The sequence below is a fragment of the Fomitiporia mediterranea genome (genome assembly GCF_000271605.1).
Source record: "Fomitiporia mediterranea MF3/22 unplaced genomic scaffold FOMMEscaffold_18, whole genome shotgun sequence".
Classification (NCBI taxonomy): domain Eukaryota; kingdom Fungi; phylum Basidiomycota; class Agaricomycetes; order Hymenochaetales; family Hymenochaetaceae; genus Fomitiporia; species Fomitiporia mediterranea.
The window spans coordinates 386030-414003 of record NW_006760403.1 but is presented as its reverse complement, the minus strand read 5'-3'; the positions used below and the strand labels follow the sequence as shown (position 1 = coordinate 414003).

Below are 27974 nucleotides of genomic sequence, written 5' to 3'. Positions count from 1 at the left end.
CGTAAGACTTGAGACTTAAGAACAATATTATTGCAAACGGGTGTTGGGTTGGTGGGTTGGTGGGTAAAATTGCGTGAGCGATAGCAAGAAAAAAGTAACTCTGAGCAAAGGAGAACCAAGAAATAGAAAACAGGAAGGATAAAATTGGGTTCCTCCGATTGAGTGAATGATAAATATGTACATTCCGGGGTGCGTGGTGTGTTGGTATACGTTGGAATGGGAGGGGAAAGGAGTGGACGGGGCTGTGTTGGTTGGAGCACGGTCCCCTAGAGAGATACGGATCTGGAGTGGTGGGGTGGGGAGGGAGAGATCCGTCATTGACTACCTTTCTGATCCGAAGGGGAACTCAAGGCAAACATGAGACAGCAAGTATCTCAGGTAAGAGGGGAAGAGGGGAGGAGGGAGAATGAAAGACGGGAAGGAGGTTCAACGTCTATACTAGACGATTCTTCATCGTGCGTCTATGTCGCTTCGACGAGTTCGACGGCGGCACATAATGAGCATTGGCGTGAGGATGTACATGTACGACGTGTACACTCGCCGGAGTCGGCTCTGGCACCGGCCAACGTTTCTGTACCGTAAGTGTCGGACGAACGCCTTCGCTACTCGTGCCTCCTGCAGCCGTGCTTGTCTGCGTGATGGAGAGGTCTTGGCCTTGCCCTTCGCTACCACCTAGAGCCTTTGCGTGCGTCGTGGTGGTGGAGTTGTGTGAGATGTACCAGCCGAAACCGATTGCTCCGCCGATGATGACGAGGATTAGGATACCGATTATCCAGACCATACGAGAGAGATGGGCTGAGCCGTTTTGAGTCTTCTCGAGCCAGGAACTAAAAACACGGAGATTAACCGAAGCATTAATGGTTTGTTTTCAGGATGGATGAGATTTACTGACCTCGTATTCTTCCTCCCACCTTCTTCCCTCACGACCATGCTAAACCGTCGCCAGAAATCATCCCCTTTCTGTCCGCGACGCGCAAGCGGTACTTCCTCACGCTGCCCACGTATGATCGACTCGGCGTCGAACTTAACTCCACCCTCGCTCTTCGGCGGACGAGCGAACGCTGGCGTGATTGGCGTCATAGGCGGCTGCAACGGATGCGGAGTACTCGGTACCGGAGATGCTGCGTACGGGCTCCGTTCCGGTATGGATAAGGGAGCGGCGCCAAATTTCTGTTGCTGTCGCATTTGCGGCTGAGGCATCTGCTGTTGATGAGAACGCTGCTGGCCGATAGGCGACGCGACAGGTTCGGGCATCGTCAACGCGCTGACAGGTGCGGCATACCCGGGCTTCGGTGCCATGATGGGTATGGCAGGAAAATTGTTAAGTGATGGCGGCGGGGGAAGTTTTTCTTCCGAAAAGTCTTTCTTGATGTCACCGTGATATGCGATAGTCTCGTCGTCGGAGTCGTCATCTAACTCGCCATTTAGGAGGTCTGCACCGAGGTCTCCGTAACCGGACTGACGAGGGTTCTTTTCGTCGATATAGTGATCATATCTATTAAGAAAGGCGAACAAAATAAAAGGTTAATCTCGGAGAGATAATCAATTATAATTTGTTGATGAAAAAACTTACACGTCGTACGCAGAAGTTGGCCTTGTCTTATTATCCTGGTTATCTGGAAATCTGAGACGACGGGTTTGTCCATTGGGCGAGTTTTCATAAGCAGAATCAGGCTCATCAGTTGCGAAGGGGGGACGACCGGCGAGAGGTGCAGTTGTCTTTCCGAGAGTATTGTTTGCCATTGGAGTTAGATCAGAATGGGAATGACGAAGCCAGGGTATTTAGAGAAAGGACAGAGCGATAAATGAGCGACTTTTGTTAACGAATGGAAGCCTCGGCACGCAAGGCGAGAGTCTAGAGAGGAGAAGAGGATGAGGTAGTCGAGGATGAAGTTGAGCGAAAAACAAGAGGACAAAGAGGAGAGGACGACAAGAGATGCTGTTTCAACGGCGGGAATCGAAGACGTCCATTCCCAGCCGCTCATACCATATATGGTAATCGCTTATCATCTCTCCCTCCGCTAAACTCGTTTTATTTTCCACAATTCAGTTGTTCGTTCGACAGCAATATACGCGCATCGCGCATCGTCCTCGCCATACATCTTACAACGATTGCTGTTTTATGATGTAGACTGGCGGAGGAGCGACATTCACGCACATTTATGCTCTCAAACGCGTACAATAATCATTACATCACGCGCGAACACCCAGCTGTGTCCAGCTCCGGATCATACGCAATGCTCATCTGTCTTCTGCCACCATGACATCTCCAATGCTTAGGCTGCTATCTGCTCGCTCTCTGAGACCGCTTTCACGCTGTTTGGCTACGTCCGCTCCACAACACCCGTCAGGTCGACATGGTCTGCTCCCAGGCAGCACTCAATCAGCTATTACTTCTGAGCTTCACTTCTTCAACTCCGTCATGGGCGATGATAAGCAGATTGCAACTTATAGAGTCTTGGGTAAAGATGGACTAGTCATAGAAGGCGCTGAGCTGCCACAGATAGGCGCGCAATTCGGCAGGAAGCTGTATGTATTATTATTATTATTATTTATGCCGTGCCACTCACCTGGTATGACAAGGTACGAGACGATGTCAACGCTTCCACTCATGGATAACGTATTGTACAACGTACAACGGCAGGGTAAAATATCCTTTTATGTAGGCCACTTCAACTGTCTTTCATACATACCAACATCAACTGACACGAACATGTTCTATAATTAGATGACCGCGGTCCGTACACATGACTTTTGTAGTCGTAATATGTATTGACACTGTCTTTAGTACGGAGAAGAAGCGAGTATTGTAGGCTCTGCTGCTGCGCTTGCACCAGACGATGAGTATGGTGCTTTGTTATTCAGTGGCTTCGTCAAACTAAACCTGTATGCAGGGTACTTGGGCAATACAGAGAAGTCGGGGTGCTCCTGTGGCGTGGTCTGGCCGTAGAAGAGTTTATCAATCAATGCGTAGGCAATGAGAGTGATATAGCCACCAAAGGTCGTCAAATGCCTGTGGTACGGTGCTATCTTCTGTTCGGTTGTTCATCTTAATCTTCTAACCTTATTGCAGCATATCGGTTCGCCCAAGTACCATTTTCATACTATCTCGTCACCATTAGCTACACAAATACCCCAAGCTGCGGGCGTTGGCTACGCTTTGAAACAAGATCCCGAGCGGAGAGGTCGAAATTGTGCCGTGGTCTATTTCGGTGAAGGTACCTTTATCTTATTTTTGACACATTCGACAAGCGCTGATTCCCCCCGACCAGGCGCCGCTTCCGAAGGAGATTTCCATGCCGGCATGTTGCTCGCATCTACAATCCCTTCGCCAACATTGTTTTTCGCTCGCAATAATGGTTTTGCTATCTCTACTCCTGCCTCTGAGCAGTTTCATGGTGATGGCATAGCCTCACGCGGCCCGGGTTACGGAGTCGATACCATTCGTGTTGATGGGAACGACGTCCTAGCCGTCCTCGCCGCGACACGCGCCGCACGAGAGCGGTGCATTGCCTCCGGACGGGGCGTACTTGTCGAAGCTATGACTTATCGCGTTGGTCACCATTCAACCTCAGATGATTCGTTTGCATATCGCTCTCGGTCAGAGGTTGAAGGTTGGGTCCGTGCAGACAACCCACTTTCGCGCTTCCGGTTGTTCCTTGAGACTCAGGGGTGGTGGAGCGAGTCAGAGGAAGAGGAAATGCGTAATCGAATCAAGAAAACAGTTTTGGAGGCCTTCAAGCGTGCAGAGGGCAAGAAGCGACATGAGCTTAAGGAGCTGTTCACGGACATCTATGGAGGCTCTGAACCTTGGAATATTGTGCGTGCCCTCCCCGGTACTTTTTCCAATTAGTCTTTTCTTTCTCACGTTGATCACTTTCATTATGTCGTTGTTACGACGATCGTCGGTTGCTATTGCACTATTGCCGCTGGATCGCGGGTGATTAGAGGGAGCAGCGCGAAGAACTCACTGCGTTGCTGAGGAAATATGGCGAGGTTTGGGAGCCGTGGAAAAAGGAGCTGGCTAAGTTTAAAGGCTCTGGACAAGACCTCTTGGCACGTGGACCAGATTCAAAGCAATGAGTAGCGCATACTTTGACGTCGAGCTCCAACAATCAACACGGCAAAACATCGTGAGCATTTAAAAATTTATTTAGGTGCTCTTTGTTTGGTTGCAAGAAATTGACGAAACTTTGTTTGGCCAGTTTCTCCGTGCACGAGTTCGGGAAGCATATGAGGACTGCTGATGGTCAGAGATGCATCGACCAATTACGACGCGTGGGTAGCGGAGTCGACATCTCCACAAGGAGTTTGTTCCTGTCGTCTTGGGACCCTTTCACATCGGACTCTTTCGTCGAGCTGCAGTGTACCAAACTGCAGCGTATCTTTTACCTTCGCGCACTGTGCGAAGGGTGACGTCCGCAATGCATAGATAACGTACGTATTAATATGAAGAACTACTGACATTGTGCAAATTACATTGTTAATTTTACAAATGGAACGACACTCGGAGATTGCAGCAAGAACACTAGTTAATAATGTTTCTTCCTGATGCAACGAGAGAACCAACTACTCACGTCTCTTGGGAGTTGATCCGCCGCTTTGTCGACACCTGAATATTCAGGTGCCTTATCCCTGTCCCGACATCCGTACCTCTGGTTCAATTGGCTAAGTATCGATCGGTCCAACTAAATTATGTCTACCTGACTGGTCGTGACCTGCCGTTGCATGCGCTTGATGCCCGGAGCATGTTAGCTGGTCTTACGTGCGGTTGCCTACCACTATCCAATGTGAACTCGCCTGCTTTCTCTCTCTGCCTTTCATCTTCTCCCTCATTCTAATACAGGTGTGCTTTCTTTCTCCTTTTCGTTTCAAGTATTTCAGCTAACCAACTCGGTCTGCTCACCCACAGGCCAGCGCAGGTCGCTTTTCGCATGCTGATTTCTTGGTCATGCACGCGATCGCTGTGCTGTTCGTGTTGCTGGCCTTCCCCACGCAGGCCGTGTTTTGTTTCTTCAAGAATGTCAATTTCTCGACTCCCGAACAATGTGGTCCGTTTGAGGTCAATTTTTCTAAACCGACGGAGCCACCAGCACTTCCCCTCTCGCTCACCATCGTGCCGATCTCCTCATACCCGATATCCGTGGTGCTGCCGTCGGACAGTTGGGACAACAACAGTGATGCAGGATCCGCGCGTATCACGTTCTTGCCTCTGGAGTCGGGGACAAAGTTCGTTGCATCATTAGACGACGCGACGGGAAATAGTGTGGGCTTTATCTCGGACATCATTGCTGTAGCGAATTCCAGTGTTACGACGTGCCTACCACCGAAGCAGGGCAGGTCGAACTTTTACGGGGTGCACGGTAGCTTGAGTCAGTGCTCTCGATTCAACGTGACATTCAATCCGTCCATGATAAGCCATTTTCCGACTATCCGTGCATTTCTGCCCCGGTATTTCTCGTTTCCTGTCAATGCGACCAGTACACCTGTCAATACTTTTACCCCTGACTTCCGAGGCGATCATGGAAATGGAAAACGGGACGGCGACGATAGCAGCGATGATCACGATAACAAGAGCAACAGTACTAATAACAGTGGTGGTGGTGCTAGCGGCAACAGCGGCAACAACGGAAAGGATGATAGCGACAACAAACCCCACAATATAAGTAGTAAAGAATATGTCTTGGATGTAATGCACGGCTTCCAGGCAGTTCTATCCTTTGACGACGGGGAGGGACACCGGGAAACGTCTGGGCTATTTACCGCAGGAGGTACCTCGGGTAGCTCGTCTAATTGCTTCAAGGAAACGTTTAGCTCTCCTTCTCGTTCCGCGGAGTCTGGTTCGCCACAACGCTCCTCTAATGATGAACACTTGTCGAAGTAAGTTCCGATTGCCTTTCAACAACTCCAATCACGCTGACTTTGATAACGTATCTACAGGCAAGGAAAGATTATCGTCAGCGTGCTCGGGGTTAGCGTGGCGATCTCGATAGCCATCATTATCTATATTCTTGTGCGAAAACGACGACGCGTCAAGCGGGACTTGGAGAAAACCTCTTTTGTTTTCACAGAGGACGTTGATATGGGCAGTTCGTTCATGTCTTCTCTTGCCACTCGTATCCGAACGAGGATATCTCAAATGACATCTGGAAAGCGGAGTTTCCGCAGCTATCGAAGTTATCGTGACGAAAGGGATGGAGCCTCCACTTGGATCCCAACCTCTCCGATTGGTAGTGTTGCACCTCTAAGCCCAAAACATACTTCTTTAATGCAAACGGAGAAGACACTTTCTTGGATAGCATTTGATAAGGACGCTCAAGGTTATCCAGACGATGGAATGCGAACGCTTGCTCGTAACAGTCGAGATCCGGAGAATAGTGAAAGCAATGCTTTGTATACTCTCCCAAACGTCGAGATCACATCTCCTATGCCCCTTTTCCCGACTCCAGCACGATTAAGGTGGTCAAAACCGGATGTTCCAAAGCCTGCTGTCTCTCGCTCTTCAGAAAGTTCCCGCTTTCTTCTTGGCTCAGGATATTTATCCAACCGGTCATCCGGACCCGCGCCAATACTGCGGAATGGTGGATCTCGAGTGTCGAAGGAGCTACCTAAGCAGCCTGATGCCTCGTCAGCCTCCGCCGTGCGCTCGTCAGAGAGTTCCCGATTCGTCCTAGGATCAGGATACCTTTCTTCCAGCTCGTCTGGGCCACCTCGCATGACTCAGACCGGCAAAACCGTTAGACCGAACAAGCGACAGTCCGCGCCACCGCGACATTCCAATATCAACGAAGGACGTAGCTCTGGTGCAGTACTATCAACTGACTTCTCTTCTTCAGGGTACATGCCTTCTAGGTCATCTAGCGCAACTCCAGAGCCAGAGAGCAACGGTATATACATCTCTTCTCCAATACAACCGACGTCCGATCTGCCTCTTGATGTACCTTCTCAGCAGCGGATGGAGTCGGGTGCAGAAGCAGGGAAGATGGAATCTACGCCAGCGACAATGGTGCATGATCCTGACAGACCTCTTTCACGATATTTCTCGCTTCGTCGCGAAGGCTCGCAGAATCGCGGACGGATCCTCCCCTTTCCAACTGTATCACTGAGAGCATCGCGTACTTCTTCTCAGCAGTAAATGCCTACATGCCTCATGTATCACCATCACTTGACTATTTTCTCGTTCCTCGTTTCGCTTCCTATAAATCTGTCTCTCATTATTGGACGTCTCTCTTGAATTCGATTTCGGTTTTGCGGTGGATCTGTCTGTGTGAAGCGGCGGGGTATAAAGTAAAGCTTAGTTAAATGTAGCTTTGGCGTCTTTCGTTCCTCTGTGGGACTTTTCGGTTTTGTCGTCGTTGTGTTGCGTCATGTATACTTAGTTTCGTTGGTTTTCCTATTCTTCCCCGCCTCCCTCCGCCGGCTTCTGTATATATGCGTTGCTGATGTATTTTGACTTGGTGGTGGGAGCCATGGCTGCCGTTGCATATCCGCCATATGAGAGCGTTTTTACCTCGTTTGCTCTTTTTCCTAAATTTGGACTATATGTATAATAGAATTTGTATGGGAGTTCGTTACTAGTAGGTTAAACAGAGGTTAAACACGCTCTTAAGCTTAGCGGTTACGGTTGGCCTTTGGAGGAACTTGTAGCTCTTCGACTCTCAAGTACTGGAATCTACTCCTATAGTGTGGTTTGGTGGCCACGAGTAATAACATCCTTGAAGCTTTACTTTGAGTGTCACTTTCACGCACTCACAAAATTAGTATTCATCGTAGGAAACTGCGATTTCTGTGCAAGTATACAGGCAAAATACAGGCAACATAACGACGACCTTACGGCACTTGCGCTAAAACAAGGCATAACTCCGTTCACTCTAAGATTCGCTAAATCTGTTCGCTCGTTCGTTCGTTCGGTTGTAGATTTAGGCGACTGCGATAGGCTGTGCGGAAGCAGATGCAACCTCGCTCGCATTCGCTTTATTAAGCTCTTCGAGTCTCTTTTTCTCTTCCTCTAGCATCTTTCGTTGTCTTGCTACACGCAGAGGGACGACTTCTCTTCGCTCTGTCGTTATCCTGCATAAAATAAAACACAAATAAATGAATAAATAAAATGCACATGTATAAAGCGAATTATGATTAGTATTCATGAATTTAAAATAAAAAAGAAGGAATGAAGGTACGGGAATCGAAAAAACGTACTTGAAATCCAATCGCTCTACTCCTAGCTCTTTCAGTGTCTTCTTCTCTACAAGCGAGACGTCGTCTGGATTCTCGCGATTGAAGTTGAATGGTTCCTTAAGGCTGACGGGTGGGTTTGTGATAATGCGTAGAGCACGCGTGTGGTTCTTTGACGCCGAGTGAAGCATGAGCTAACAATCAATTGCAAGCACGAAAGAAAGTAAAAGAGAATAGAGACTTCGGATTAGTGAATTGCAAAACTCAGAAAGGATGGTACTCACAGGATGCATAAGAATAACATCCCCTACGTCTCCCGTAAGCTCGACAAACTCCTTGCAGCGCTTTATTTCTTTCAAATTGGAGAAGTAATCTGGATGATCTTGATGATTCTCGTACGTTGAAGTCGATGGCGTGAAGGATAAGCCAGTCGGCAGGACACCCTCTGGGTGTGATGCCAAGTAGTTTGCGATGAGGTTTATCCCGTCTGGTGCGATGTATGTTCCTCCACCGCGTGGACGAATCGGTGCGTAGATCGGGATGACGAGGAGCGCTTGTTCGGGGGAGTCGAGGAAATGGACCTGTGATTTGCGTTTGAAAATATAAAGCAGAAAATAAAACTGGTAAGTAAATGTCTAACACCATGCATACATAAAGAAGTATAAGGACTGCATTTAACGTACAAAGAAATCGCCATCAACGTGCCAATTATCCAAATCCGTCGGATGGATGTACTTATCCTCGCCCTCGTATTGCGGTGCACCGAGGTTCACAATGAAATTGTCCCCCCAAAGCGCTCCATTGGGGGCGATACGTTCCTCGCCGCCGAGCAGGTCCTTCGCTGCAGCCCAGGCCTGTAAGTCCGAAAAAAAGTAATGATTGGTAGCATCAATATCAATAATTGGGAGTAAAGGATTGCAATGATATCGGTCAATTTTTGCTGACTGACCTTTGGCGCAAACGTCTGCACTGGTTCGCGACGATGCCAAGGCATATGGACCTTCTCGCTCGTCCAAGTACTTTTATCATTCGGGTCCATACCTAAGCGCACCCAAACATTCTCCGTCCATTCTTCTGCTTTCTCTTTGCTGAACGCATTCTTGATCACTACGTATCTGCAGATAAACACCAGAAATCACAATAGTGATTAAATAATGAATCCTGCAGAGATAGGGAGTTATTTTTAGCTTAAATATGCTTACCCTCTGGACATGAAAAATTCCACATCCTCAGCTGTAAGCCAAAGTGAAGGAGATTAGAAGTGAACAATCTGTAAGTTATAGACATGCAACGCACGGGTGAGTTGCTCGTACTGCTTGGTCATGGTGCTTGCAATGCTAATGGGCTGTATCACCCATCTAGAAGTTATGGGTATTTATACGAGCGGCCCGGCGGAACATCGGAACGCAAGTCGTATCCTTAAAGCTCCCCAGAACGGGCTTCAAACATGTTTCCACGAGGCAGTCCTAGTAATTGTGGCAGACTGAAATGAGGCAGATTTGAAGTCGTACAGTCCCCAAGCAAGATGCATGAAAGCCGCCTTAAACCAGTACAAGCTTCATACAGAGATGTCATTAAACGTAACTTGACAGCAGTGAAAGTTAGCAGGAGGTATCAGGATGATCACATGTCCTCAAGCTTGGCCATATGGTTTTATGGTTTTTGCAGAAGCAACGTCTTCTGACCTTGCATCTTCGCCTGTATAATTAGTGTGGGAGATAAGGAGTTAGGTCGAACGGAAATGTTGTACAATGTGAGACGAATGGTGTAGAATGTGGAAATGAAAACAAAATAATGAAGGTTTGTAATGGCGGCCTTTTTGGAAGATAAATTATGATGCAATTACAAATATACAGTAGTTTTTTGAGAGAAGATAAGAGATAACAAAGCAGCTGTCCTGGTGATTAAGATTTAATCTGATAAGTCAACGTTTTTAATGATACACTCAATAACTTAACGGACCGAGGCCTATTGCGTAAGTGCTTTTAAGTCGGACTCGTCAAATGGGTCGCCGAATTCTATAACAATAAAAAACGCCATTAACACTGACAGGCACTGACGGAATATGCTGAAGGTACGAAAATTCACCTTGTTTCAATTTCTCCATGAGGTCATTATCAACGAACTCTTCCTTCCTTGCGCCTTCTCGTACACCCAAGTCACCCTGTATGAAGCTCCTCTTGGAGCCGTCATCGCGTCTCCTCGACTTAAGGTCTCTGTTCGCCGTTGGACCTGAGGCGAGACGTCTTTTAGCCTGACTAAGGTTGGCGAGAGTTTGGGATGCTGTGGCGAGGGCAGCGCGTTCGGATAGGGTTTCATCTGGAGGAGGTGAGCCGGAAGACTCGGTCGATGGTGACGGTGAAGCCAGCTCTGGTGGCGAGTTCATGATATTGACGATGAGCGTACAAATGAAATGAATAGTGGACGTGCATGTACGGGTCGAGCCAAATTAGGCGCTCGGCAAACAGCGAGCCGAATCGAGACGCGTCGTTTCGCGTCATTAAAATCTCCCTAGAGCTTGCTCTGACGTCGTGCTCCTCCTGCTCCTCCTTCCCCAGCTACCCATTTGCTGCAAATAATGTCCAAAGGAGTAGCAAAGCCACTAGCGAAGCTCGCGCGTATGCGCATAATCGCTCTCCCGCTCACCTCAGAAGCAGCTTCAACCGGTCTCCATACATACTACCACTTCCAGACACCCCCGCCCGCAAAGCAAAGATCGAATCCAACGCTATTCAAGAAGGTAACAGAGAAGGCTGCGAGCCTATGGGCCAGTTTTGGGAAAGCTCCAGAGAAAAGCTGGAAGGTGTGATGACAACCTCGTCTAACCGTTCTGCTTGCGCCAAATTACTGATTTTTTGGTTTGTTTCCAGCGTCGGATATTCACGACTGGGGAACGAATGATGGACCGAATAGAATTTGAAGAGCTATCCCTCAAGTCAATGGACCCATCTTTGGGCCCGAAGCTGTCGAAATTCGGCCGATCTGATATGCGAAGAGACGAGAAGGATACTTTGTCGGTATGTAACTTCTTCATGTATCCTATATCCCAAGAGGCAGCTAATCACCGTCGAGACTCATGACGTTCCATGAAAGATACCACTCGTATACCCACCATTCTACGAACAACAAGGTCCGCCTCTCAAACATCTTCGAACACTCCTCGGAAGGCGGACTCCAAAACATCAAAAAGGCTTCTACATATGGTTGCTCATTTCACCGTTAACGGCTCCCTTCATGTTAGTCCGTGCGTATTTGCTAGCTGCTTTTAAAACTTTGCAGAGAGTTCTCATGAATGATACGTAGCGATAATACCCAATTTGCCATTTTTCTTTTGCGTATGGCGATCTTGGCATCATTATAGAGGTGAACATAGCAGCACTTTTTTTAACACTCGTCTCCTCTGACACCAAAACCACTCTCGAAGCCTTCAAAGCATCATCTTACTTAGAAGCCCTAATGGATAAGGGTGCAATTCGAGCCGAGCCCAACATCGCGCTGGATAAAGTCTACGAAACATACAAGCCAGACCCGCCACCCACCACCAAGTCGCTGTCACCTGAGTCCAGTACAGATTCAACTACAACCGCAAGAGAAAATGAAGACGAGAACGCGGAACGAATCGTACTCGGCAAAGAGGCGGTTCCCAAAATTGTATCACTATTCGACTTGCCTCCGTCTGCAGCGGCAGACTTGTATCGTGCGCTTGAACAGACAGAGAGTCGATTAGAGAAAGCGCGTTCATGAACGACTGCATTCTATTTTAGTCTCTTTATCCTTCTAGTGAGTTGAATGTGAGGTTGTTTCGCTATATTTGCTGATATATCTTGCTACCAGGAATATACATGACACCACTCATATTGGGTTAGTATCTGATATCTATCAGCCAGAAATCCACTCCCCAAATCTCCCCAGCTGCTTTGAATGTTGCATTGTGTCATTAGTATCTTTTTTTGTTATGGCAACGTAACTTGTGTAAATTTGTTTGATAATATGCAGCTAAGGTGGAAGAAAAATCAAATAATAGCAAAAAGAGATGACTTGGATGAGGGATATACAATGTGTTTGTGTTCTTTTGCACTTTGAGTCATGTCTGTTGTGTAATTCCTCCCTTTTATTTCTTGTGAGAGCCTAGAGCTTGTATGAGTAGAGGGATTATTTTAAGAGGGACAGATGGTAGGCAAAACTCAGACTGTGCTTCTCTTCAAGTTGCTTCCTGTGTTTGTGAAAAGCTGCATGCATCACGTGCACAAGGATGATTGACAAAATATGCATATGGTAGTTCTCTTACCATCTTACCATTCTTCTTATCATAGGTCCAACTCGTCATAGAACGGCCACTGCTCTCGCCCCCACCATGTTACCATCCAGTCCCCCGAAAGCGTCAAAAAATCCACGACATATTGCGCAGAAAGGAGACAAACGTCCAATCGCAGAACTCTTACCGCTCGAGATAATTGAATATGTCTTCGAAATTGGAGCGCGTGCGGAAGAAGCAGACAAGGGTTGGGACGGCGTCCGGAATGCAAAATACGGCATGAACGGGCTACTATCTTTCCCAGCGCGTGTGTCGCATGTATGTCGACGCTGGAGAAATATTACTATCGACATGCCTACACTATGGACAAAACTCGACTTTACTGAGCCTCGTCCTTTCGTGAAGAGCAAGTGTTGGCTCGATGGATCGAAAAAGGCCCCATTGGATCTGTATATTGACTTGTCGCCAGTTGAGGTCGAAATTGACGTGGATGATATTGACAATCAAGACGACGAAAACGAGGAAGATTGAAGTGACATAGCTAAACACCACCTTGACTGCATCTTAGACTTGATAATCCCTCATGTCTCTCGCTAGCGTTCTGTCCAGTTCTCAGCGAACTTATACAAACACATGTATTCAGCACTGGAACGCTTAAGTAGGAAAATGTCCGGCAGATCCCGGCGCGCCTATTCTCCAGGCATTTTGTTCTCTGCTGCAATGAAGATCTTGACGACTTAACTACACAGGCGTATCTCGAATGTAATTTTCCATTTGGGGGGCACGCGCCGATGCTTACTCAAGCTGTATTTATAGGAGTATACATGGACTGGAAACTGCTTATCCCTCCTTCAGAACGATCTGCGCTTTCGTCATTATATTCAACACCAACTTTCACAACCAACCTCACAGACATCGAATTTCGTAACCACTGGCGAGACGCCCGGCCATCTTACGAAGAGTTCATAAACATACTCCGATGCGCACCGAACCTGACCTCTCTCGAACTCGACTATTCCGGACCAGATCTTCGCCAGCAAGGATCCGCCACACAACCGATATTCCTACCTAACTTGCGATACCTTGCGCTCGGGTTTGTTGAAGAAGAAGAAGCATGTTCGTTGTTACGTTTGTTCTACGCTCCAGCCCTAAAAAGTATCTCCCTCGACCTCGGCGGGGACATCTACATGTATAAATCATGTGATACATTTGTACGCCAACTAGCTGCTCCAATGCCATTGCCGGACCCACAACCGCCCAATTTCAGAGACCTCATTTTCCTTCCATCGTCTCTAGACAGTAGTCCAAATCCCTCGCCGTTGTCAGAAGTAGAGGAGAACGGACGCTTCGTCGACCCTAGAGAGCCTAAATCCATCCTACACAATATTACTGAAATGACACTCAGTGGGTTATCCTGCTCAACAGACAGTCTACAACACTTCTACTCCGCGTGCCCTAACCTTAAACGTCTCTGCCTCGATATGGTTTACATCCCTCAGGAAGATCATGCTATCCCAGGCTGTCAGGGTGGCAGCAGCAACACCAGTCTTTCTCGTTACTCCACCACAAGCACCACCGATATAATGACTGGGCCTGTAACACCACTCTGCAAGCACCTCGAATCACTAGAGCTCTGGGGTAACATAGATTACCAACTCATCCCATTTGTCAAAGCACGTAGAGCACAGGGTGTCCCTATACGTGAGTTGAATATCAAAGGGGGATGGAGGGATACTGTGAAGGGAGAGGAGGGAAGGTGGCTGATCGCGAACGTTAGGAGTGTCGAGATTGTTAGGATTGGTATTGGTAAGGTGGTTTGTGGAGAAGGAGACGAAGAGGGAGGGGGAAATACAATGGACGAAACTTGAAGATCAATCAAAGTATGGGCATAGCATCATACCACTATATTTTCTTTAGCGTACTTACTTACAACCTACACGTAGTCCATCAATTTTAGGCCAAGATCCACAGCACTGCAACTAGGGAGAATATTGTAGCTACTTTTGTGACGAATATTTTAGAAGCGCCACTAGTTGGGGAAGGTTTTGAACAAAAGTTACATGTATGGGCCATTTTCCTCCACATCATATAACATGCTCGAAATGCATTAATTCAACTTGTTAAGAAGTGCTACAATTGCACAATAAGCTGTGTCATGAAACACTCTACTCAAACCTGTTGACCGTTCTAGCAGTGACGATTTTTGTCTAATAGTACATGTATATTGTATGTTTGTGTGCACAAAAGGACCCTAGTCCTATTCCAGGATGGATTATGTACAACCATTATTAGTTCTTCTTTACCTTGCTGATCCCAGTTTCTACAGGTCTTTACAGTGGTAAAACCATTATAAATGTCTAGTAACTTTAGTTACTTTTCTTTATTAAAAAGGTAAGATAGGAAGACATTAACAATAGGTGTGGTCAAACCTTGTGATTCTCTGTGCAATTCACCTTGCAATTCTAGAGGGTGAATCACAAGGTGAATCACACATGCAGGTTTGACCAGCACACTTGTACATGTGTGATTCACCTCAATATACTGACCCTTGATCTTAAAATTACATAATATAAAATTAAAGAAATAGTTTTTTTTTATGCATATACATTTGGCCATGTCAAGAAGGACTTGATATGTGTGCAGTGATGTGCAAGAAGACGACAGAGCTTGGTAGCAGAGAACACAAGGATTTTTTGCAGAACAGAGGACAGTATGTATACTGTAGTGCTCACAAGGAAGAGGCAAATCATCTTATTGTTTTTAGAATTTAGAGGTGAAAAGAAGCTTAGTTTTATTTTTGTAATACATGTACATATTTGGAAATAGATATGAGTAGAGGTGAATTGCAGGGGTGAATTGCAAGGCAAATTGTGTCAAAGTGTGATTCACCTTTCAGTGTGATTCACCCTGAATTGCTAGGGTTCTGGGGTCTACAATTCACTTTGCATGAAAGTGAATTGCACAGGTGAATTGCACACTGAATTGTAAGGTTTGACCATGCCTAATATAAATAGGCATGGTCAAACCTTACAATTCTCTGTGTGATTCACCTTGTGATTCTAGAGGGTGAATTGTAAGGTGAATTGTGTGTGCAGGTTTGACCAGCACACTTGTACACATATTCACCTCAATATACCAACCCTTGATCTTAAAATTACATAATATAAAATTAAAGAAATAGTTTTTTCTCATACATATACATTTGGCCATGTTAAGAAGGACTTGATATGTGTGCAGTGATGTGCAAGAAGACAACAGAGCTTGGTAGCAGAGAACACAAGGATTTTTTGCAGAACAGAGGACAGTATGTATACTGTAGTGCTCACAAGGAAGAGGCAAATCATCTTACTGTTTTTTGAATTTAGAGGTGAAAAGAAGCTTAGTTTTATTTTTGTAATACATGTACATATTTGGAAATAGATATGAGTAGAGGTGAATTGCAGGGGTGAATCACAAGGCAAATTGTGTCAAAGTGCAATTCACCTTTCAGTGCAATTCACCCCAAATCGCTAGGGTTCCAGGGTCCACGATTCACTTTGCATGAAAGTGAATTGCACAGGTGAATCACACACTGAATCGCAAGGTTTGACCATGCCTAATAAAAATCAGAGTAAGGGATAAATACAGGCTCATATGCAGGTCTCTTGTAGGCCAATACTGTAGGCCAGCCCACTGCCTCCAGTATGCGTCATCACCGGGATAAGACGAGCGGCAGAAGGCATTGAACTTGTCAGAAACGATTAAATATCGATTGATTCGATTCAAAGCAGAATACTGTGCAGTAGTATCACGTGCGAGTAGACGATTGACGGAATGTAGGTCCGGATTTAGTTCCCACGTTTCCTTTCTTCGTGTACTGAATGCATCAAAATGGCTCTAGAAATTCGGAACATAAGGTTTGCTCATTTGGACGCAGTACTCTCTGAAAATCTATACACTATCCGTTGTCATGGTGGCAAAGTCACAGAAATATGGTTCCAGGATAGCGATCTGATTGATTCAAATGCCAAGGATGCTGATATCCTAGTCGAACAGGGTAGTCTACTGATTCCCTCGTAAGAAAACCTCTTTAATCCTATCTCGTTAAAGCCTGCCAACTCCTACAGGGCACAGACTCTGCCACTCTCATATCCACTTAGACAAGTGTTATATCATTGATAAGGGTGCTCCTCTCATCACAGGGTGTGTCTGTTCCGTGTATCTGATATAACGCGTGTGCTGTACATATCTTAAGTGCTAGACTGATTTTTTGTGCAGTGACTTCTCAGAAGCTCTTCAAGTAACGTCCGATGTCAAAGCCACCTTCAAAAATCAAGCAGATGATCTATATGCACGAGGCGACAAGCTAATACGCTCCAGCGTTGGAGCTGGCGTGACGCATATGCGTGCACACGTCGAAATCGACAGAACTGTTAAAGACATTTGTCTTTCGACTGGAGTCAAGCTGAAAGAGGCTTGGAACGGCATTTGTGATGTACAACTATGTTGTGAGTTGTCTTAATTTCTTGTAAAGGTAGACGCATATGTCAATATTGATTGGCTTTTATGTAGTGTTCGTGCAAGATCCTATCTTTGATAAACCTGAAGACGACGTACCAGGGTCAAATGCACTTATATGCAACGGAGTGCTGGAACATTACTCAAAATCTATCGACGCCATTGGATCTGCCCCATACGTTGAGCAAACTCGTGCTCAACAGCAAGCAAATATCGAATTCATTCTCGACCTCGCAACGCAGTACCACCTTCATGTTGACTTCCACATTGACTACGACTTATCTCCAGTACCTGCAGAGACGAATTCCGACAAGACACCTCTAGTCTACTTCCTCATTTCTAAACTGCACGAGATACACTGGACAGAACGTATGCCTGATCGAGTAATCACATTGGGCCATGCAACTCGATTATCCCTCTTCACTCCAGACCAGCTATTCGATCTCCGTACACGTATTGGCTCATTACCCATCCACTTTGTTGGCTTACCGCAAAGTGACTTGTACATGATGGGACGTGATTCTGGTGAACGTGGTACTCTGAACATATGTAAACTGGGGAGGGAGTACGATTTGGCTGTAGCAATGAGTGTGAATAACGTTGGGAATGCATTCACTCCACAGGGTACGCCGGATCCACTTTCATTGTGTCCCCTTGGTGTTGCTGTGTACCAGGATGGGACAATTGATGGATGTAAGAGACTATTGGTTTGTCATTTACCCCATCTCTTACTGTTATATTCTATGTCTCAACTGCGTGATTATTTTAGGAAGCAGTCTCTGTAGGGTCGAGACAAGCCATTGGCCTCAACAACGGCAGGGACACAGGCTCTCTTATACCGATTATAGGCTCTCCTGCGGATTTCGTCCTCCTGCATGGAAATCATTCGCTACAGTCTGCTGCTCTCGAACCATGTTACGATCGGACAACCATTAGGAATGGCCGTATAGTCGCTTCACGAAGGAGTACAAACTTGTGTATTCATTGATCATTCCTACCTACAAAGTAAGAACTTTATTGAGTAAGGACAAAAATGACAGAGTTATTATGATTAAATTAAGTTTGTACTATTACTAGGATAGTACTGGACTAGGAGCGAGCAGATCCACAGGAACTTGAAGGTACATCAACACAGGTACGGTATATATAGCTTCACATTGACAGCAAAGCAAAATACCAAATATGTCTCCCTCAGCGACTCTTCTGTCTATACACACATGCCATTCAGCATATTTACACAAGGTTTAAACTTGGCTCGGTACCTGAGACTTCCATCTGTCTGCTTTATAAGTCTTGCGAACAACTGAGAATGACGTACCGGCAGGGAAACTAACAGTTTGCTTCCGTCTGTGGATATTTATTTATATTTACTTTGTGTTCACTCCTATGTCGGCAATCCGATCATTCCGTTTACTTCTTCGCGGCATCCTCTCCTTTCCTGTCAGTTGAAATCATACATCCATACATTCGTACATCCATACATACCGAAATAAGATTCAGCATTAGAATAATATGAACACCTTACCGTCAATCTCCCTCACGAGGCCATTTATCTGAGAACCTCATCACATGTACAACAAATTAAATTCACGCCTCTAATACCCTTTTATCATAACTTTGTAACTTGCAATTTTGCGTGTTATGCACATCTGAAAGGATAAAGTAACAAAAACCGGTGAAGTTAAAAGAAGGAAAAGTAATTTAATAAGAAGTTAAAAAAAGAAGTTTGGACATTTGGTTTGAACCCCGGAGGTCGGAGGGAACCCTACAAATGAATGACGAAAGGCAACAATTAACAAGAATCGGAAGAGTATAGCGCCAGTGGGTAAAAGACGGATAAGAAGACCAGAGAAAGAGACGTCGATCTGAATTTGGATCTTAGGATCTTCGGGATCCAAATTTGATGAAAAGGACGGGACAATACACTTATGCAGTGGGAAGACAAGAACCAGGAACACCAGCAGAGAGAGAGGAATCTAGCGTAGGGAAAGGAACCAGAACACTGAACAGTAGCACAAGCGGAAGACAGAACCTGTAGAACTTAGAAGCGAGGAGATAAGACCAAGTGATAGGGGATCGGATCGGGAACGACAGTGGCATAATAAGGTAACTGAAGGTGATAAGAAATCGGAAATTGCACAGAGAGGGAGGCAAGTGGGGAGGAATAGTGATCACAAGAGATTTAGAGAGTCAAAGAAAGACGGATGGAGTACAACATTGGAGTTCAAAACTGTAGACTGGAGATGCCCAGATCAAGATGAGGAAGACGAATTTGTGAGAACAGAAGAGAATGTTTTGGTGAGAAAATGAGCAGAACGAACACGGAGGTAGGATAAGGTTACAGAGCAGAAGACGAAGTGTGAAGAGTAATTGTTTATAGCGCGGAGTCAAAGTGAAATATAGCAAGGTGCAAGACAAGGTGAACAACGGAGTGAAATAAAAGACAGTGGGTTCCAAAGGCAAAGGAAATTTCAAAAAAGGATGGAAATGCAGGCCTGGGTGCACATATTGCGCCTAAATCTTCCCGGGCACAGGTAATGAAACGACAACACCACAGACAACGACACAGAGCAAAGTTGCTAATACAGCAGCACGTACAACAATCTCCCACTGAGCGCGTGCTACTTCAGGTGCGAGTACTCGCGTAACAGGTCCAAAAGCCGGAACACGGCTCTCGATTGCACACCGCGAATGCCAGTCACGAAGTTTTTCGCTTTCTTTGCCGCCCAGACTAGTGAAGTCTGAATAAGATTGAGACAATGCAGATGATGGACGCATGGAGTGGAAAGTTGCCGAAAGGCTGCGGAACGAAGGAAGGCGGAAGCGTGAGTGAGATGAACGCCATTTCGATCGCGAAGAGTTAGAACGACTCCCATCTTCCTTTTCGCATAAGCCAGCAACATCCTCTAAGTGTATAGGCGATGTTGGATCGCAATCCGTGGCTAAGCCGTACCCAGATGGTGACGGCAGTTGCAATCCCTTCTCGTCGTTCACTCCATTCGCAGTTACGTTCACGTCGATATGGGTGTCTGGACCTCGGGGACGAGAATGCGGGACACTTATAGGAGGCGTCACAAGTGGAAGCGCATCAAAGTCAAATGCGCAGGACCGCTGCACCGCGGAAGCTACAGGAGTGGACGAGACAGCGGCCTCAAGGTCTCGGGGAGTGCTATTACCCACACCTCCAGAGCAAGTACGCGATCGCGAATGACCACGCTTGGTTATGGAGTCAGCGTCTGAGTAAGGATATGGAGGTATAAAAGATGCGGTGGGTAATTGCGGTGCTGTCTGCGTAGTCTGATTCTTTGCTAGCGCAGGAACAGGAGTACCTGTAGCAGTACCAGACATGGCAGTGGACGCAGACGGGCCAGATAACACTGGAGAAGTCGCTGAAGATTGAGGAAGCGTAAGAGTCCCTGATCCGTTGACCGTGCTGCCTGCGATCAACGCCATTGCAGCATTCACAACCGCCGGATCATCCTCAGGCTCTGGTGATGGCATCGCGGGCGAGATATAGATCCCATGATCACTTGCACTGCTCATTGCATCCGCGTCATCATCATCATCCATCTCTGCGTCTACACTTTCGTCATCTGTTGCATACGGTGGTACGGAGCGAGTGTCCGTGTCTGCGTTTCCACATGTGTAACCATTTCCGAATGCATACAGACTGGATGCACCACCACGACTCTTTTGAGACGAGATGGAGATTGTATGCGCATGAGTCTGCGACGTTGTGTTTGTATACGAACTCTCGGTGCCCGTACTCGTTCCCGGGAAAGTGATGTCCGTAGTGAGGGATACGGTTGTAGCGCCGTACGAGAGCGTCGGTGTTTGTGAAGGGATGCGTACAGCAACTTTGGGAGGCGCAGTGAGAGCACGTACAGGGCGCGTCGGTGCTACAATGGTCGGCGATCGCGTAAGTTCGTCGTCGCACGACTCGATCTCGCGGTTTGTAGTAGGTGGTGGAGGCCTCACAAGTTCAAATCTACCGAAAGCAGTTTAAGAACCAAATAATAACATAGCACAAACTTGAGTGTACGCACTTGCGGAGCTGCCGAAAATCACCAAAAATATAAATCATCATACAGATCCCGCGCAAACTCGCGATGAGGATCGTCAGACCAAGCCATAATCCTGGTAATATGACCAGGCGTTCCCATCTAGTCTGCGATTTGGCGAAATTCACTGCTAATGCAGGAACGGTACCAACGAGAAGAAAGAAGATGCCTGCGGCAATACCACATGCAGCGCGGTATGTACCAACATTGCTGTATGCCGCGCGGACACAATTGCGAAGGCTTGCACGGAGGGCACCTTCGACATGCGCGCGTGCAGGTGCGAAAACAGCGGGATCCGGGTGGCCATGAACGACCGATAACGCGTCAAGAAGTGCCGGGGGCAGGGTGAGTTCGTAAGGAGCTCCGGGAACCAGGAAAGTCTCACGTGCGCGTGCAAAATAGAGCGCGAGTGACGGCGAAGTCGGGGTTGTAGTCGACCATGCGACGCGATACGTGGAGTGTGCCTGCGCGCCGCCATTTACTACGCGACGTGCCTTTGCTTCTCTGGTTCGGACCTTTGCGATCCAACGGTCGTATTTGGTAGTGTATTCGCGCAGCCAGAGGACGAAGTAGAGGTTCTCGACAGACTGTTCAACATACAGGAGCCACTCCTCGAAATCCTTGAGGGAAAGGGGCGGGAGGTGCTTGCGATCGAGGACATCCTCGAGCTTGACATCAAAGATGGGGGTGAGACCGAAGGAGCGAACTTTGCCAACGGCGGCGGGTGGAGAGCAGAGTCTTCGGGGCAAGGAGAGGAAGCCGCGGAGGGTGAATCGGGAGAGACGGGGTTGGGTTTGCGCGTATGGCGTGGATGCCGAGGAGGGTTGAGTGGGCGAGCGGACGTTCATCGTCGCTCGCTCGCTACGTCGTCGGCCACGAGAGCGTCGGGGGCTCGGGCTGTGAGATGTGGGAGCGATGGGGTAAGATTCTGCGAAGAGGAGCGAGCAGAGGGGGGTTTTGAGGGACGCGCATAAAAGCATGGATCCAGGATCGAGGGAAGCCCATATGTCGATGCATGGGAGCCGAAGAGCGGCAAGCCGGACGCTTCTCGACTTCTTGACACCTTCCAGGCTTCCCGCACGTGCTCCCGCCGCAACTTTCATAAACACGGTTTATTTGCATCATTTTGGTTTCCGCGACACTTCATTCCGTCATTCATCCCGCAAGCTATATTGTCCGCCAAACCGCCGCAGTCACTGGTCAGACTGACTTTACGCACTCATCTACCTGTACTTGCCAGGCCAGGGGATCCGCCTTCCTCGCTGTCTTCTGCGCCTCCCGACGGCCGGAGTCGCGCTTCCATCTTAGCTTTTCTGACCCCTCGTATCTCGGAAGCTCTATTTCCAATCTCGCCTCGCATTTTGCTCGAGTCGCTGCTCCGGTGCCAATAATATCCGCTTTTGTCTTTTCGTTTGCTTCTCTGAGTATCCGGCGCTACCACTGTCGTCCTTGCATCTGTTCGTGGCACCTGGCCGCCAAGTCATCCCAAAGTCTATTAGACGTTTATCGTCTTCCTCATGCGTCGGCCTGCTGTGATTCATGAACACTATAGCTAAACACACTTGTCCTGGCACTTGGTCGCTCGAGATACTCAAGATAAGGCATGACAGGCAATTTGTCAACTGCATATATGCATTTAGGCAACAGACGATCGTTATGAATATCTCTCAATCATTCCCATGCCAATGACTCCACTCGGCGTCACCTCTCATTGCACAATGTCGAAATCGCAACCATTTTGGGCGTGCATTCCTTTCATTTGACTGTCCTCGCCGGACTAGTGAAGAGTTTGCTTGACGCCTTCCATCTGTTGACGCTTACTTCAACACTTTCTAGTGTCGGTGGATGTTCTCGTCCTACTCCACCTTTCACTTTGAGAATGCAAATGGTGACATCAGCAATGCTGGAGTTTGCCACTCATCAAATGGCAAGTACACATGATTGATTCCTAATCCTGCTTATCCGTCGCTGACCCGAACCATTTATCAATTTATGAAATCACGAAGATCTTCGGATTTGCGTGCACCCAATAAAGGTGGCTGTCGGAATTCATTGCATTTGATCATTTTCTCTTTTTATGAAATGTCTGATTGGATTCATCTTCACTAGCATACGTCATTTAGAACTCTTAGCCATTTTAGTCGGCCACAGGTCTAGCAACTCATGACATTGATCAGAACCTGTCCCTTCCCAGCAAGCATCAATTCTGTAAGACGTAGTTGTAAATTAATATGGTTAATTGGTCAGGAACGACCCAGAGGTTCAGACACATTTTGCCTAGCTATAGGGGTAAACTTGAACACACTTTATTTACGGTTGTACAACAGACAATTTAGACAGATACATGTCCTTATATACAACACCAATTTGTAAGACTCTGGTTTGTCTTGTCTTGTCTTGATTATTGCCACTTTGTACAAAGTTAATGGTCTTGAGCATCCTCTGAAATATTAAAAGATATAATTTACAGGGTGTATTGTTTAAAAGCATAAACACATACTAATCATGTTGTCAAGTTCTCTCTTAGCTAAAGCTTCTGCTTCTGCTTTTGTCTTTCCTTTTACACACCTCATAAACCCACCTCTTAGGATTTTGTCTTTATTTTGCTTTTTGTAAACTAGAAGAATACCAAGTGTATTAGAAATAAATCAGTAAAGAAACATTATTGAACTTACCAATAATAGTATACTTCTTCTCTTCAACAGTAGCTACTGGATCTTTGTACATTTTTGCAGATATTGTCACTGCCTTATTATCTAGAATATTCAATTACTGTTAATCCTTGTTATTATTAGTTTTATTATAACATACAGTCTTCAACTAATGTACTTATTTCATTTGTGTCAAACTTGTCTTCTACTATTCTTTCAAAAGGATTTGGTGAATAATCTCTTCTCTGTTCTGGTTTTAGTGAATTACTGTCTTTTCTCTGCTCTGGCTTTGGTGTGCTGCTACCTCTTCTGTGTTCTTGATGTGTATTGTCTCTCCCTTGTCCTTGACCTGCTGTACTACCCTTTCTATTATGATGATGGCCTAATATATAATAATAGGTTTTTAGTTTAGTACAAATCATAATGTTTCTGTAAGTATGTGTAATTGAATTACCAGTATCAGACATTCTTACTTCTTATTACTTTACAATTACTTTGCTAGTTGTTAGTGAGAGTAAGTGCAGGTTTTTTAAAGCTTAATGTGACCCATATGCCTACTCTTTATCTGATCTGACTTCCATTATACATGTACAATGTGCTTGAAGGTGCAAAGATGAGTAAAGGCAGTATACCTGAACTCTGAAATGAGCAAAATTGCCCAGTTTATATATCCACAAATGCTTTGTGCATGTATATTGGTTAAGCATACTAGAATAACCTAGCTGGGAGCTATATTGCTTTATAATGGAGATACCCGAGCTTTGGTGAGATCAATCTTACTGTTGGTGAAAGGTATGCTAAATATATCTGTCGGATCGTGCAATGCTGTACACGCCTTCGTCTTGTCCCTCGCCCGATTACCGTGGACGCTGCTTACTTTGCAATGCTCCCAAAATTTTGTAATGCCCATTCCCAACACTGCCTGTTTTCGTCTTTTCTAGCATTTGTTGATACAAAATCTGCTCATAGACATTGATAGTAAAGTTGCCCATTACGTGTATGTAGTTACATTTATCCGAGTATTAGGTATTGAGTACAATTATCTTACATACAATACAAAAAGAAAGGTCTTAGACTTATTGTACAGTTATCCATTACAGAATTAATTCTCTCCAGCATCCCCTGAGATACAAATTGTTCAGTTGCATATCAACGACAGTACAAAAAGATACTTACTTATCATGTGTTCGATTTCTCTTTTCAACATAGTCTCTACTTCTACCTTTGTCTTTCCTTTCACAAATTTCTTAGATCCTCCCAACCGGATCTTGTCTTTTTCACCCTTCTTATAGACTAGAAGTGTATGAATATAAAAGTATTATAAAGGTAATAATGGATTAGCACTTACTGGCACCTGCATATTTATTGCCTCCATCAGGTGCTGCAGGATCTTTAAACATTGCTACAGAACATGATACAGTATTGTTATCTAATTCAGAGAGTGGGCAACTAGTCGTTATTTTTCTTTTTTTACATATGAAATCTAATCTATTGGAGATCATATACATACACTTCTGAATTGACTTGCCTGGTCCATCACTCTCAAACTTGTCTTCTTTCATTCTGTCCAGGAGATTCGGCGAGCTATCTCTTCTTTGTTCTGGCTTTGGGGCGTTGCTGTCCCTTCTTTCTGTGAAGCAGCATAGTATATAGGAGCGAGTCAGAGCAAACGCTGAGTGTCTAGCAATCTTTACGTTACCATGATTTGACATGTTTATTTTTACTCTGTATTTACACGGCTAGAAGAAGGTGGGATGCAAGGTTGTTTAGCAGGCGCATTCTCCCTTTCGGTGCCCTTTATCCTGCATTTCGTTATACAAGTGCAATGCACTCAGAGACACGTAACGAGAAATCACATCATTATTCAGAAGTTGAGTGCGAAAGCAAAGGTCGGCTAGTTTTTGATCAATGAATTTTTAAACATACAGGTGTGTCCAAAAAGTGTTTGGACACCCGTTTTTGGAAGATGATTTGCATTGTCTTATACAGCAATAATGCCGATCCAACGCTTTACCTTGTACATTCTGTACATTATACACATCATAAAATAGAAAATTTTATTGTGTATTAATTTTCAGTACTTTCTTATAAATTGATTTACTTAAGAAAAAATGTATTATTGAAATGAGTAATGTTGTAAAGCAAAGGTCGTGATCGACATATGCCGATCCTTCCAAAAATGGGTGTCCAAACACTTTTTGGACACACCTATATGTATTTGGAAGCATGCATTATAAATTACTCAATCAGTCTAATTCTAATTAGGTCCTTTGTCTTTAGTAAATGGGGATATCTGAGACTGATCGCTAAAATTATGATTGGACCTCACCAAGGTCATGGCGAATCGACCACGTGATAAATCCACTGGGCGCGGAACGGAATGAACGCGTGCGTCTGATGTATTGTCGGCAGCACTTTTAAGATTATACCCGTGAACCAGCTTCCCATGTGTCTATAAATACCGATTAGCAGTAAAAGCACGTTCCCATCGTCCATTCTATCCCCCCTATTGACGCTGCCGACAATGAGTGTCAAGTTTTGTGAGCATTGTAAGGCAGGCGACGTCCTTCCAGGAGAGCCAAAGGGCGAGATAAAGGATGGAGCGTACTTTATTGCGGGTTCTGACAGCACTGCCAACACGAAGGCCATTGTACTTCTGACAGATGTATTTGGCTTGCCCTTGGTTAATAGCAAGATCATTGCTGACCAGCTTGCTGAGAACGTTGGATGTGACGTCTGGGTACCAGACCAATTCAATGGTACGTCGATGATTTTCCTGGTCCCCTCCTTCAATACGTTATCTGGATCAATGTCTTGAATCTTTCAGGTAACCCACCATTTGGGCTGAACGATTTGGACGGGGCCATACCTCAGAGGCCAGGAGAAAAGATCCCATTCCTGGCTAAGCTCAGTCTCATCTGGACCATTATCAAAGGTTTGCCAAGCCTTATCAGTTCACGTCCCTCGGTTGTCGATGGACGTATTCATACAGTATGTGGAACTTGTGGGATGTCTTTCTGCTCTGCTATTGCATTGCTCACATGAGCGCTTATCAGTTCATCAAGAAAATAAAAGACGAAAAGAAATATACGAGAATAGGTGCTGTGGGGTGAGCAAATACTTCCGTCAGTAGATGAATCCATATGACTCACTTATGCATTAGGTATTGCTTTGGAGGTAATGAACCTTTAATATCTCTTCAAATGACAGTCGTGTAGTAATATGACGTTTAAGGCTCAACGCTTGTGCGATTGGCTTCAAAGGATCTTATAAATTCTGCCGTCGTCGTTCATCCGGGTAGGATCACCACGACGGAAATAGCAGCAATGAAAATTCCTACTTCATGGCAGTGCGCTGAAGGTACGCGAAGGTAGACATAGCCTTGTAATTTGGAAAGACTGACTTTCCTACAGAGGACATGGCGTTTGGACCGAAGCTGCGCAATGAGGCCGAGGCAATTTTCGCTGCTCGGAAGGATAAGCCTGAATTCATTGATTATGAGTTCCACGATTATAAAGGTTTGCATCTTTGTTTCAATTCCAAGAAAAAATTCGGCTGAACAGCTTTTGTTCCACTGTCATTTCTTCAGGTACGGTGCATGGATTCGGTGCACGTCCAAACTTTGCCATTCCAGAGGCCAAGGAAGGCTTTGAAAAGCAATTTGAGGCAACTGTCCAATGGTTCAAAAAGACTCTTTGAATCAGTGCTCCATAGTATTTCTCCTATTTCTTTTTGACCGATCATTTATGCTGCTTCAAACCCGTTGTTATGATCTTTTCATGCCTTAATGTCGAAAATCAACTTGTCTGGATTATGTCGATTAGCTGTTAATGTCTAGCATTTGAATTATTTGAAAGGATTACCTGCTGTTTGTTCAGCGGTTGCTTCTTGGTATGCTTTGTGAGGAGCAGCAATTACGTATGCTTGCAGATCCTCCTTGTTCTTAAACTTCATAATGACCCCTTGAACAACATCAATTATCTGTAGGATGAGGATGCTTAGACTGTGTTGCCAGTAACAGTTACTCACCGTCATCCCAACCTTGATCTCTGACGTGTGGGAGCTTGGTTCCACTGATTATTTCCTGTATCTGTGGTATGGATGACGAGAGCGACGTAATACCGTCCTTCCAGGCCTGCTTCTGAGCACTGGTCGCGCTTTGGATGTACTTAATCAACACTATAGTACAATGTCAGCGCATAAATATACGCGAGCGTGCCCTCTTGCCTATGTGATAAATCGCCATGAGAGAGCGGGATCGACCAATGCTGCATCGCAGTCTTTGTGTGGGTAAAGCCTTGTACGTTGCCTGTATGCATGTCGATCCTTCGTTTCTAT

General features: G+C 45.8%; 14 protein-coding genes across 14 annotated transcripts; 7 read left to right on the top strand and 7 right to left on the bottom strand.

Moving 5' to 3' along the window:
- Positions 1 to 433: 433 nt before the first annotated feature.
- FOMMEDRAFT_32157 (uncharacterized protein) lies at positions 434 to 1743 on the bottom strand (the record flags this gene model as incomplete). The annotated part of the gene is made up of 3 exons (XM_007271555.1): positions 434 to 827; positions 893 to 1495; positions 1574 to 1743. 3 exons carry the CDS (start codon positions 1741 to 1743, stop codon positions 434 to 436), a joined length of 1167 nt encoding a protein of 388 aa, XP_007271617.1.
- Positions 1744 to 2298: 555 nt separating this feature from the next.
- On the top strand, positions 2299 to 4448 carry FOMMEDRAFT_23980 (branched-chain alpha-keto acid dehydrogenase E1-alpha subunit). The gene is made up of 9 exons (XM_007271527.1): positions 2299 to 2529; positions 2584 to 2662; positions 2729 to 2737; positions 2789 to 2844; positions 2895 to 3018; positions 3074 to 3218; positions 3273 to 3820; positions 3949 to 4133; positions 4206 to 4448. Exons 1-8 carry the CDS (start codon positions 2423 to 2425, stop codon positions 4081 to 4083), a joined length of 1203 nt encoding a protein of 400 aa, XP_007271589.1. The 5' UTR covers positions 2299 to 2422; the 3' UTR covers positions 4084 to 4133; positions 4206 to 4448.
- Positions 4449 to 4622: 174 nt separating this feature from the next.
- FOMMEDRAFT_149398 (uncharacterized protein) lies at positions 4623 to 7550 on the top strand. Its single transcript, XM_007271707.1, has 3 exons — positions 4623 to 4846; positions 4913 to 5880; positions 5941 to 7550. The coding sequence occupies exons 2-3, from the start codon at positions 4952 to 4954 to the stop codon at positions 7133 to 7135; spliced, it is 2124 nt and encodes a 707-aa protein (XP_007271769.1). The 5' UTR covers positions 4623 to 4846; positions 4913 to 4951; the 3' UTR covers positions 7136 to 7550.
- Positions 7551 to 7919: 369 nt separating this feature from the next.
- Positions 7920 to 9496, bottom strand: FOMMEDRAFT_32154 (uncharacterized protein; the record flags this gene model as incomplete). Its single annotated transcript, XM_007271554.1, has 7 exons — positions 7920 to 8070; positions 8197 to 8366; positions 8457 to 8753; positions 8856 to 9026; positions 9122 to 9287; positions 9375 to 9405; positions 9469 to 9496. The coding sequence occupies 7 exons, from the start codon at positions 9494 to 9496 to the stop codon at positions 7920 to 7922; spliced, it is 1014 nt and encodes a 337-aa protein (XP_007271616.1).
- A 391-nt stretch (positions 9497 to 9887) lies between these two features.
- On the bottom strand, positions 9888 to 10566 carry FOMMEDRAFT_23978 (uncharacterized protein). The gene is made up of 3 exons (XM_007271526.1): positions 10261 to 10566; positions 10135 to 10190; positions 9888 to 10069 (listed from the first exon to the last, which is right to left on the bottom strand). The coding sequence occupies exons 1-2, from the start codon at positions 10556 to 10558 to the stop codon at positions 10141 to 10143; spliced, it is 348 nt and encodes a 115-aa protein (XP_007271588.1). The 5' UTR covers positions 10559 to 10566; the 3' UTR covers positions 9888 to 10069; positions 10135 to 10140.
- Positions 10567 to 10792: 226 nt separating this feature from the next.
- On the top strand, positions 10793 to 11916 carry FOMMEDRAFT_97733 (uncharacterized protein; the record flags this gene model as incomplete). Its single annotated transcript, XM_007271606.1, has 5 exons — positions 10793 to 10975; positions 11043 to 11189; positions 11266 to 11416; positions 11476 to 11535; positions 11597 to 11916. The coding sequence occupies 5 exons, from the start codon at positions 10793 to 10795 to the stop codon at positions 11914 to 11916; spliced, it is 861 nt and encodes a 286-aa protein (XP_007271668.1).
- Positions 11917 to 12526: 610 nt separating this feature from the next.
- On the top strand, positions 12527 to 12958 carry FOMMEDRAFT_162266 (uncharacterized protein; the record flags this gene model as incomplete). Its single annotated transcript, XM_007271706.1, has 1 exon — positions 12527 to 12958. One exon carries the CDS (start codon positions 12527 to 12529, stop codon positions 12956 to 12958), a length of 432 nt encoding a protein of 143 aa, XP_007271768.1.
- A 383-nt stretch (positions 12959 to 13341) lies between these two features.
- On the top strand, positions 13342 to 13614 carry FOMMEDRAFT_60799 (uncharacterized protein; the record flags this gene model as incomplete). The annotated part of the gene is made up of 1 exon (XM_007271568.1): positions 13342 to 13614. A coding segment is annotated over one exon (273 nt), but the record flags the coding sequence as incomplete, so codon positions are not given.
- A 2404-nt stretch (positions 13615 to 16018) lies between these two features.
- Positions 16019 to 17912, top strand: FOMMEDRAFT_137291 (Metallo-dependent hydrolase; the record flags this gene model as incomplete). Its single annotated transcript, XM_007271705.1, has 6 exons — positions 16019 to 16037; positions 16308 to 16463; positions 16534 to 16609; positions 16685 to 16914; positions 16979 to 17583; positions 17694 to 17912. 6 exons carry the CDS (start codon positions 16019 to 16021, stop codon positions 17910 to 17912), a joined length of 1305 nt encoding a protein of 434 aa, XP_007271767.1.
- An 837-nt stretch (positions 17913 to 18749) lies between these two features.
- FOMMEDRAFT_114694 (uncharacterized protein) lies at positions 18750 to 21833 on the bottom strand (the record flags this gene model as incomplete). Its single annotated transcript, XM_007271704.1, has 2 exons — positions 18750 to 20912; positions 20971 to 21833. 2 exons carry the CDS (start codon positions 21831 to 21833, stop codon positions 19439 to 19441), a joined length of 2337 nt encoding a protein of 778 aa, XP_007271766.1. The 3' UTR covers positions 18750 to 19438.
- Positions 21834 to 22322: 489 nt separating this feature from the next.
- On the bottom strand, positions 22323 to 22590 carry FOMMEDRAFT_162262 (uncharacterized protein; the record flags this gene model as incomplete). The annotated part of the gene is made up of 2 exons (XM_007271703.1): positions 22323 to 22512; positions 22577 to 22590. The coding sequence occupies 2 exons, from the start codon at positions 22588 to 22590 to the stop codon at positions 22323 to 22325; spliced, it is 204 nt and encodes a 67-aa protein (XP_007271765.1).
- An 817-nt stretch (positions 22591 to 23407) lies between these two features.
- FOMMEDRAFT_32149 (uncharacterized protein) lies at positions 23408 to 25348 on the bottom strand (the record flags this gene model as incomplete). The annotated part of the gene is made up of 11 exons (XM_007271553.1): positions 23408 to 23427; positions 23486 to 23602; positions 23661 to 23741; positions 23797 to 23881; positions 23905 to 24018; positions 24131 to 24134; positions 24514 to 24595; positions 24813 to 24929; positions 24985 to 25038; positions 25147 to 25266; positions 25336 to 25348. 11 exons carry the CDS (start codon positions 25346 to 25348, stop codon positions 23408 to 23410), a joined length of 807 nt encoding a protein of 268 aa, XP_007271615.1.
- Positions 25349 to 26160: 812 nt separating this feature from the next.
- Positions 26161 to 27335, top strand: FOMMEDRAFT_97919 (dienelactone hydrolase endo-1,3,1,4-beta-D-glucanase; the record flags this gene model as incomplete). Its single annotated transcript, XM_007271702.1, has 7 exons — positions 26161 to 26395; positions 26464 to 26627; positions 26693 to 26745; positions 26800 to 26813; positions 26871 to 26996; positions 27050 to 27154; positions 27226 to 27335. 7 exons carry the CDS (start codon positions 26161 to 26163, stop codon positions 27333 to 27335), a joined length of 807 nt encoding a protein of 268 aa, XP_007271764.1.
- A 78-nt stretch (positions 27336 to 27413) lies between these two features.
- On the bottom strand, positions 27414 to 27955 carry FOMMEDRAFT_162260 (uncharacterized protein; the record flags this gene model as incomplete). The annotated part of the gene is made up of 4 exons (XM_007271701.1): positions 27414 to 27442; positions 27500 to 27598; positions 27666 to 27793; positions 27846 to 27955. 4 exons carry the CDS (start codon positions 27953 to 27955, stop codon positions 27414 to 27416), a joined length of 366 nt encoding a protein of 121 aa, XP_007271763.1.
- Between the last annotated feature and the right edge of the window lie 19 nt (positions 27956 to 27974).